Genomic DNA, 10,434 nt, shown 5'->3' on the forward strand with positions numbered 1-10,434 from the left:
AGACTCAAAGCATAAATTAAACACTCTAACGGCTACAACCGAAATCCTGCTCTCATCAGCCAAAGTAAGAAACAATTCCCCTTCTTTAAGCTTTCTAGTCTCCTGGAACCCCTGCAAAGAATTCCAGATATGATTAGTACAACCTGAATCCATACACCAAGAATCCATGGGATTTTGTACTAAACATATTTCAAGGAGGAATGAACTTTTCATACCCTTATTATTGGCAGTTTTGAATTTTGGACAGTTCCTTTTCCAATGTCTTTTCTCACCACAATGGAAACACTTTCCTTTGATCTTCTTTCCTTTGTCAGCAACTCCTAAGGTAATTTGTTTACCATCTTGCGTGGTGAAGTCCTTCTTCTTCTTCTTCTTACCCTTGTCTTTTGACTTAGGTTGACAAGTAGAAGCTCCAACTATTAGCATCAACACTAGAAGTACCAAGAATGCCTTCCGCCGCTACCAATTCATTCATTAATTCAGACAATGAATAAATCTTTTTGTTCATATTATAATTGTGTTTGAATTACTTGAATGATTCCGGTAGTGACTGGAGTATCATATCTACTTGGGGTTCTTCATCAATATCAGCACCTAAAACTTACAGTGTATTCGTATTAGAGTTCATTATTAGACAATGCTCCCTAACTGAACTGCCTTCAGCCATTTTGGTATTATAAATTTGCCTCATGGTTTCTTGCCTTCAGACTTAGCATTATGTTCGAAGCTAGTTCTACATCTTGCATTTGATGTTATAGAACATTTAAGATAGATGCTAGGATATAGCACTTGGCCATCTCATTAAATTTCTGCCAACGATCATATCGCTATTTTTCCTTAGGAAGAGCATCTAATGAAGAAAAGGTAGGACATGGTTGAGTAAGCACATATTTGTGCTCTTCAGCTGTAAGAACAATGTCCAAATTTCTTTTCCAGTCAATATAGTTGGATCCAGTCAGTTTGTTTTGATTAAGAATAGTAATAAGTGGGCTAAAAGATGCCATGATTAAATCTGAAAACAATAAACATGAATATAATAAATGCTGGGGTGGAGTTATGCTGCTCATGGTCCCTCAAATTTTTTAAAGTGTTATGCCAGTTCTAGGCTATATCCCCCCCCCCCCTCCCACCCCAAAATTATTCCTGATTTCTTGTTGGTCTGGTAGATAATAGCCTAAAGTCCTTAAAAAAAGTTGGCTCTCTCAATTGTCCAAAAGATCTATAACCAATCTAATGGACAAAATAACTCACTCTCTCCAAATAGTGCAATTCACAACCCACTTCTCAACAAAATTTCACTTCTTTCCCATCTTCTCAACTCAAGCAAGCAACCTAAGGTTATAGCTACTTCATTATTATTTTTTTCTTCTATCTTTCTCAACTCAAGAAAGCTTCCTATGGGTCCTTCTCCCTTTAGTGCTGTGGCTGATAGCCCCACATTGCTTCATTCTGTTTGTTCTCAACACAAGAACTCTCATCTCAATCTAGCCAAAACAAAGTCTTGTCATCTAAAAAAAAAAAAAAAAAAAAAAAGACCATTAATCCATTTTTTGTTCATGTGATGCATTATCTCCTTGATCAAGTGAACGTGCAAGAGTGCTCTCTCTCTCTCTCTCATAATAATTTTTTTTAAACATTGTTCTTATTATGTTTAATCTTCTATTCTATTTTTCAAGAAAGCACTTGTCTTAGAATTTCAAGTTTATTGCTTTCCTCTGCACTATATGAGTTTTGAGATTTATTCTTTGTTATATATATTTTTAATAATGGCCATATCATTTATTTATTTATTTATTATTTTATAAATTATAGTATGATTGGCATTTAAATTTCTAATCAATTTTATGAATATATATATATATATATAATTTTTATTTATTTATATGATTTATGAATATTCTTTGTTTATTGAGAACTAGTATGTAGCCCCGTGCTACCACACAGGAATGTCATGGAAATGCACAAATGAAGGGCCATCGTAATTCAGCAATTCTCCAAGAACTGGAGGTGCGTGTTTTAACAAAGCCAAATAAATTAGTTCTTATGAACAGCACAACGAAAACTTTGGTTGTGATGGTCTTCTTGATTTCACATTTCTCTCTTCATACCATAGAATAGTCCCACAGCTCTCACAAGTTTGTGTTGGCTTGCCAAAATTCCATGGTTCAGTGAATTTACCTATTACAATCAGCAATATTGAATGGGAGTTAGATAGCATGAACAACGATGTCAAATATAAATTTCAAAGGATTTGGAAATAATCAATAAAAGGGAACTTACGCTTCAAGGGGACATTCGAAGTAGTAACTTCAGTTTGTGTATCTTGCTAAGTCAATAAATCTATCAATCAAGAGATGTGGCATGAGAAGGAGGCCAGTTAAAAGAAAAGGGTACAAAACCAACAGTGAGCACAACTAATTAGAGGAAGTAATTTTTAAAAAGAGCATAAATAATTTCTTTAGCTGGCTTTATTTAAATTTAAAGAATCTATAACAAAATCAAGTTTTAGTTAGAATGTCAAATATATAATTGGTAGCTATTGGAACCAAATTGTTTAGCTTTACAATTAAATAGATAAATCTGAACAATTGTTAGCGGGGTTAATTGAGAGTCTTATTGTTGATTTTAATGCTAGCGGGCCAGAGAAAGAAAACAGCCAGCTATTTATTTACTTCAGCTAGTTAGGTAGTTGGGTTTACTGATGGAGTAATGGAAACAAATTGGATTTTGACTGGTTTTTCAAAGATTCATATGCATGTATTTTCATTTGGATGTCCATACATATAGTTTTAAAAGGCATGTGCACAATAAAAATTTTAAAGGGAAAAATTAAGTTCTATTCCATTCATTACCTGTAGGGGGAGCAACTTCGGCAGGGCCTATCATGTGGATGAAGTGCTCATTACGAAGATCATCTGCTGAATTTAGCATTATTAGTAGTGCAAAGATAGATTCCAAACAGCCATTGCACATTATTAGTACAACAAAAGTCTAACCTGATATAGTATTGGATTCATGTGAAGTGCTCCCAAACATAGTATTCGCATTATTTGGAATGAAATTAGTTGCCACCTCTTCTACCATCACATCCACAGGAACATCTAATAAGTTGTCATCTATAACTTCTTTATCACATCTTTGGAGGATTTCGTCATTCAATTGAGAGAGCACCAGTGTATTTTCCACATTACCAGAACCATACTAAATAGGTACCTCAAATAGATTTCCATTGCTGGTTTTACGTTGAAGGGTAGAGGTACCAGGACCATACGAAATAGGAACATCAAATAGGTTGCCATGATCCACTTCACTTCTACAACACATCTCTACTTGAGTTCGGATAGCTCTTTTTTTATTTAAAATCAAACTCCTTTTTGACCTTCTAGCTCGTGCTTCATCCATAACTATCTCAAATAATATACTTGTATTATCGGACCACTAATACAATATTACCTTTAAGTACTAACCATATTTTTTAATTACTTGAAAATATATTAAATGGGAAAATACAAAGTTCTGGTAGTTTGTGAATACCATAAAAACAAAAATGTTAAAAGCTCTAACGAAAAGCATATTAACTATAAGTCATATAATTTACCAGGAACAACAACAACACTATCAGTAAAAAAGCAGCTGACCTTTTTCAAGAAAATAAGCAATTATTAATACATTATCAGGGCTAAATACTAACCATATTTTTGTAATCACAACATAAACAGGGGAAAAAAACTGACCTTTGTTAACAAAATAAGCAGGTACTATGGAAAATCACAGCTAACCTCTAATAAATAGAATATAAACAGCCTATCAAATAATTGACCAATAATAATAACATAAACAATAAAAAAGAGCTAATAAAAAAGAGTTGACCTTTGGTAAGAAAATAAGTAGTTAAAAATTCTCAGGTCGTTGGCAACAGAGTTTCCCAATTTTATAAGAATCTCCTGTGGAGGGAAAAAGCATGCCAAATAAGGGCATAAACTGTAAAAACATAGATGACAATAAGCTGTTTAAAGACCCTTTATCATATAAGTTACGAACAAATTTTTATGGTAAATCAGAATATACTATTATGCAATCACGTATACAAACTAACCATAGAATACAAACATTATGAATTGGCCACATACCTCATAGTTTTTTCAAGAACATTATCAAATACGCAAAATTAACCAAAGCCCAATTAGCAAATTGCAGAAAGAATGTATTCAGCATTATGTGTTCACCCATCATATCAAAAAACTACCATAAAACCAAGAATCGCTAAAATAAAAATTAACACTTGCTCATAGCTTCTTCAACATTTGCTCATAGTTTCCTCCCCGAAAGCATTAATCAAATGCGTAAAAGCAACTGAGACCCATTGGCAAATTGCACGATAAACTAATACAGCATTATGTGTTCACCATCAATTTACAAACTAACCATAGTATACAAACATTATGAATTGGCCACATAGCTCATAGTTTTTTCAAGAACATTAATCAAATACGCAAAATCAACCAAAACCCAATTAGCAAATTGCAGAAAGAATGTATTGAGCATTATGTGTTCACCCATCATATCAAAAGACTACCATAAAACCAAGAATGGCTAAAATAAAAATTAACACTTGCTCATAGCTTCTTCACTAAAATCAACCAAGAACCAGATAGGGAAATTGCACAATAAACTAATAATATCATAATCCAACCATAAAGTTCAAAAATTTATGAGGTGGGTATTAAAAAAATTAAAAAAAATTTTTTAACAAAAAACCCACAAAAAAATTATGCATTCGCAACATACCATTTTTAAAACACCAGGAGTACCAGCGGCTTTGGATGAGGTCTTGTTATGGGCGCATTTAATGACATGCCCACTGCCCATCGATCAAAGTAAAATTCACTGCTAAGCTAAAATTGAAAACCCCCGAAAAGAAAATTGTGAAAGCATGATTGGGAAAAAGGGTTTTTTGCGTTGTGTACGGACGAATAAGAAGAAGGGAATCAAAAATACAAGAAAAGAGAGTAATTTTTTGCTTTTAAATGGGTTTGCTTGGAATGATCTGTGTGTGCGTTGCTGGGCTTTGAGAGAGAGCACCAATGATGAAGGTGGAAGTTTTTTGTGTGACAAAAGGAGAAACTAATGAAACAGAAAATAAACATGCAACATCAATCATAGGAAAACAAAAAACTTATATAATTAAAGGAAGGAAAGCATAGGCAGATGAAAGAAAGGAGTAATCAAACCTTAGGAAGAATTCATTTTGCAAAGCATAAACCAGGACCATTAAAATTGTGAAGAAAAGTACAATCTGAATAGATGCAGAACCTCTTCCTATATAAGATAGAGAAATGTCCAAAGGCGTGCATCATTAATACCGAGATATTCTTTTGAAATTCCATAACATTCATTGAAGAAGAGGGGACCTGTATATTGAAGGAGAGGAAGGATTTTGGGTTTTGAGAAGGGGAGGTGAACCTGAAAATACGCAGGTGTGAAGAGCATAATGTTATTTGACTGAAATTGGAGTGTACACCGTGGTATGCAATTAGAGTTTTAATTGGTGTGCATACGTGGCACATAATTAAAGCTCTAATTTGAAATTCAATTTCACACTCTCTCTGCTTCACCTATTATTATATATATAGATATCTAACAAATATAAAAGGCAAAATAATAAATAAATGAAATTATGACGACATACTTTCAAAAAAAATTGTAAACTAACGCCACATGGCCTTAGCCCAAAAAAAAAAAAAAATGGAATCTGATATTAAGAAGAAGAGCCAAAGCTTAGGCGATTTACTAATTGCAGTCAAATCTATGTTTTGTTTTCGTTTTTTCAATTTGTAACTAAAATCTTACATAGCTCATACACAAATTAGTAAGCTTTCAAATCTAAAATTTAAGACTATAGGACTGATGCGCTACTGTGTTGTTTTAGGGGGTGGCAGGACCACCAATGGCACCGTTAGTACCATGGACGGCGAGATCTACGGTGATTCCATTGAAGAGATCTCTCTCTCTAAAAAAAAAATTGAAACCCAATTTTGAACGTTCTTGTCATGTGAGAATTGCTAGTATTTTTATTTTTATTTTATATGAAAATGATGAATTTCATTACCAAATGAAATTGAAATACAACAGAGCTCTACCCTCCATTTCCTTTGCAAGAAGAATATTTGATTCAATAGCTAGAGCCTCCACTTCCATCACTGAGAACAGGCCATTGAGGTACTTTTACCAGGCCGCTATAACCATCCCCTTTGAGTTTCTAATGACCACCCAGACACTAGAGTTCCTCCCCTGATCAGATGTGGCACCATCTACTTTAACTATGAAGACTTCGTTGGGAGGGGCTTCCCATTTTCTACTCTCCTTGGCCTGATACTGACCTGGTGCTCTCCACTTCTCTTTGTGGCCTTCGAGATATCCTATAGCAAACTTCAAAATCTAGTGAGAGAACTGGCTAGTGGACTCAAATACAATTTGGTTTCTATTATACCAGATTGACCAGGATGTCACAAAAAAGACTCCAAGTCTCTGGTAGTTTTAGTTGCAAGGATTTCTAGTTCTGTGTCAGATACATCCCACTGAATCATCAACATATTTATAGGACAACCTTCCCAGCTGCTCCATACCCTTTTGGCAATGTCACATCTTATTAAGGCATGGGTGATAGGTTCCAGCTCTCTGTCACAATAGGGGCATAACATTTCTCTATTAATTCCTCTCGCTTGCAAATTAGCTACGATTTGGAGGCCATTCACACAAGCTCTCCATGCAAAGATTTTTATCATTTTTGGAATGTTTAAGTGCCATATTTTTTTATAGAGTATGGCTCTATTGTTCCTTAGAGCATTTCCATCAAGCATTTTAAAAAATTTAGCATTTACCCTCTCAAAACCTATATTTATAACATATAACACACCACTTTCTAATATTTTTTACATCAAAACTTCTATTTTTTTAACACTTCATTTAAATATTCTTTTTTTTATTATTTATTTATTATTATTTTTTATTTCTCACTCTCCCTCTATCTCTCTCTCACATGATTTGCCCCATGTAACTTTGATTTTTTTTTTTTTAAATATAAAAAACAACCTATTTTATTCTTTAAATTCAATTACCTTTTCTTAGTTTATATATGAATTCAAATTTATCTTTGCATTACACTTGTATAATATTAATATACTATATAGTAAAAGTCATGTTTTACATGACATGATTGAACCAGCTATTTGGCCCCACCTTTTCCTTTATTATTTTCTCTCCTTAGAATTTACATGAACTTTTTTCTCTCATCTCCTTCTCAAGCAAGCTTGGAAATTAAGATGGTGTCTAATACATCAGAGTTGAAAGAAAAGGAAAAATACCAAATATATTTAAATTAATTATCAAAGAATAATACAAAGTATCAGTGACCTTCATTTTATGGCACTGAGGAAGGATCCCAAACAATGCTAAAAAAATCACATCCCAAGGTGTTGAACCAATAGAGTTCATTACAAACAAGGACAAATAACTATACTTTTTCTAATTGACAGACATGACATAATTAATGCCATCAACTATCGGAGATGGACAATGCTAAAAAAATCATATCCCAATGTGTTGAATCAGTAGAGTGACAAGGACAAATAACTAGAGTTTTTCTAATTGACAGACATGACATAATGCCACCAACCATTGCACGAACACTATAGCTTATTTGAGGTAAGAATTTGTTGCAGGGATGACCAAGACTATGATATCGATAAGCAAATAGAATCAAAACATTCAAACAGTGTTGAGCGTTTGTATATCTTATAATTACATATTTCATAGTATACATAAGACATGGAACTGGTTTTTTTTTTGGTTCTTTTAAGTACACTTCGGCTTGGAACTGATGAAGAGTACAGAATTCCAGACTAGGTAGTTAAATATGATAAGGTTAGGTCAATATTGATTCGGTTATTCCAACCTTAAGTCACCCTGATAGCTTATGGTACCAAAATAAAAGCTAATCCACAAAATGCCCTGAATAGCTAAATATTTGTCTATAAAAGCTTACACATTTCATTAGAAAGATATCCATATATGACTCCAGCAACCTTAATTAGCCTAAAATGGGTTTTCTTTCACCTTTCCTATATTCTGCCATAGCTGGACTTATTGCTATAATTCTTTTCTCCCACTATCTTCTAAAGAGGTCAAGAGTTGGCTTAGCCAAAACAGTACCTATTGCTCCTGGTGCATGGCCTGTAATTGGTCACCTCCCTCTATTAGGGGGAACCCAACCTCCTCACCTAACTTTGGGAGCCATGGCTGACAAGTACGGACCACTTTTTACTATCAAGCTTGGATTGCACCCAGCTTTGGTGGTGAGCAGTTGGGACATAGCCAAAGAGTGCTTCACCATCAACGACTTGGCCGTGTCATCGCGACCCAATTTAGTAGCCGCAAAACACATGGGCTATAACTATGCCATGGTTGGACTTACACCCCATGGTCCCTATTGGCGTGAATTGCGTAAAATAATCAGGCTAGAGCTACTATCAACCCATCGGCTTAACCAGCTTGCCTATATTCGAGTCTCTGAAGTTGAGATGTTCTTGAAAGGTCTATACAAACTATGGACCAAGGAAAAGGATGGGTCAGGCCAAATTTTAGTGGAGTTGAAGCAATGGTTTGGGGACCTGAGTCTCAACGTGATTCTTAGAATGATCGCTGGAAAGCGGTACTTTGGTGTTAATCATGATGTTGTTCAAGAAAGAGAGGCACGATGCTGCCAAAAGGCGGTGCGGGATTTCTTTCATTTTCTGGGTTTGTTTGTAGTGTCGGATGCAATTCCAGATCTTAGGTGGTTGGATTTGGGTGGACATGAAAAGGCCATGAAGAGAACTGCAAAAGAGATTGACAACATTCTTAGGGAATGGTTGGAAGAGCATAAGCGAAAGAGAGCCTCCGGTGAAACTAAAGAGCAAGATTTCATGGACGTAATGCTTTCAGTCACTGATGGAGCAGACCTAGGAGGTTATGATCCTGACACAGTCAACAAAGCCACATGTTTGGTATGCGTGCTTCCTCTCTTAAAAAGGAGAAAATAATAATTTGATATGAGTTATGTTCTAAACAATATCTAAATACATGATAAATTTCACATGATTGACATATAATAAAAGAGATATCATAACAGTCATGAAAGTATTTTTGTACTAATCACAATTTATTAAATTAAAAATGTGAAAACATTTATAAAATTTGTCATGCCTATAATATTGTTGTGTTTTTAAACCACTAAAACGATATGGATTGCTTTATTTCACAGTATCATTTGGACATGAATAACAATTTTCATTTTGCAGAATTTGATTGCTGGTGGAAATGACACAACTGCAGTAACCTTAACTTGGGCAACATCACTATTGTTGAATAACCGCCATGTATTGAAAAAGGCCCAAGATGAGCTTGACGATCAAGTGGGCAAGGAAAGAACTGTAAATGAGTCGGACATAAATAAGTTGGTGTACCTCCAAGCCATAGTTAAAGAGACTTTACGTTTGTATCCCGCGGCACCATTATCAGCACCACGTGAATTCACCGAGGATTGCACCATAGGTGGTTATCATGTCCCAAAAGGCACCCGGCTAATCCCAAACCTTTGGAAAATCCAAACAGACCATCACAAATGGTCAGACCCATTAAAGTTCAAGCCGGAAAGATTTCTCACCACCCACAAGGATGTTGATTTTAAGGGGCAAAACTTTGAGTTTATCCCATTTGGAAGTGGTAGAAGAATATGCCCTGGAGCATCTTTTGGAGTTCAAATGGTGCACTTTGCACTTGCTAGTTTTTTACACATGTATGACATTTCTACTCCCTCGAATGTAAAGGTTGATATGACTGAGAGCTTTGGACTCACAAACTTGAAAGCCACCTCACTTGAAGTTCTCATCACACCACGCCTGCACATCACGAGCATTATGGACTAGTCCGTCTAAATAGAAGTACAGAACTCAAGTGTCTTAAGTGTTGTTGACTTTTTCTTATGTAGTTTGATGATGTAAAATGAAAATTTCAGTGCCTATATAGCACTCTTTTGTCAAATATCCTGACGTGCGCTTAATATGATGCTTCAGTGCTCCAATTGGTGTATTGTACCTGCAGGGACGGAACCAGGTTCGAACTTGGGCCAAAGCTAAAAATAATTTTTTAATTTTTTTTTATGAAAATAAAAACTAACATCTATTTCATATTCAATAAAATACTTCATATAAAATAAATATTTCTTAAACATTTGATATTATAAAAATATCGACAAAGTATAACATACAAAATAAGTGTTTCTTAGACACTTTAACACATTTATCAAAACAATCACAGAACAAAGACTTTGGCCTCAAAAAACAGTCACTTACCAAAGACTTTGGTCTCACAAATTCTGTTAGGATTGTGAGTATT

At 34.6% G+C, this 10,434-nt stretch overlaps 1 protein-coding gene and 1 long non-coding RNA gene across 10 annotated transcripts; one reads left to right on the plus strand and one right to left on the minus strand.

Annotated features, from left to right (window-relative positions):
• Positions 1-1,949: 1,949 nt before the first annotated feature.
• On the minus strand, positions 1,950-5,491 carry LOC111999178 (uncharacterized). 9 transcript variants are annotated; one of them, XR_010625457.1, is made up of 7 exons: positions 5,232-5,491; positions 4,789-4,861; positions 3,871-3,944; positions 2,997-3,781; positions 2,853-2,915; positions 2,281-2,340; positions 1,950-2,178 (listed from the first exon to the last, which is right to left on the minus strand). It is a non-coding gene; the product is annotated as an uncharacterized LOC111999178 (long non-coding RNA). The 9 variants fall into 9 exon arrangements; XR_010625458.1 differs by lacking the exon at positions 5,232-5,491 and having other exon boundaries at positions 2,997-3,404; positions 3,735-3,781; positions 4,789-5,225; XR_010625456.1 differs by lacking the exon at positions 4,789-4,861 and having other exon boundaries at positions 5,232-5,490.
• Positions 5,492-7,978: 2,487 nt separating this feature from the next.
• LOC112006827 (cytochrome P450 CYP82D47) lies at positions 7,979-10,090 on the plus strand. The gene is made up of 2 exons (XM_024039136.2): positions 7,979-9,044; positions 9,339-10,090. The coding sequence occupies exons 1-2, from the start codon at positions 8,100-8,102 to the stop codon at positions 9,963-9,965; spliced, it is 1,572 nt and encodes a 523-aa protein (XP_023894904.1). The 5' UTR covers positions 7,979-8,099; the 3' UTR covers positions 9,966-10,090.
• Positions 10,091-10,434: the final 344 nt, after the last annotated feature.

Source organism: Quercus suber, unplaced genomic scaffold (genome assembly GCF_002906115.3).
Source record: "Quercus suber isolate HL8 unplaced genomic scaffold, Cork oak 2.0 scaffold_581, whole genome shotgun sequence".
NCBI classification, from domain to species: domain Eukaryota; kingdom Viridiplantae; phylum Streptophyta; class Magnoliopsida; order Fagales; family Fagaceae; genus Quercus; species Quercus suber.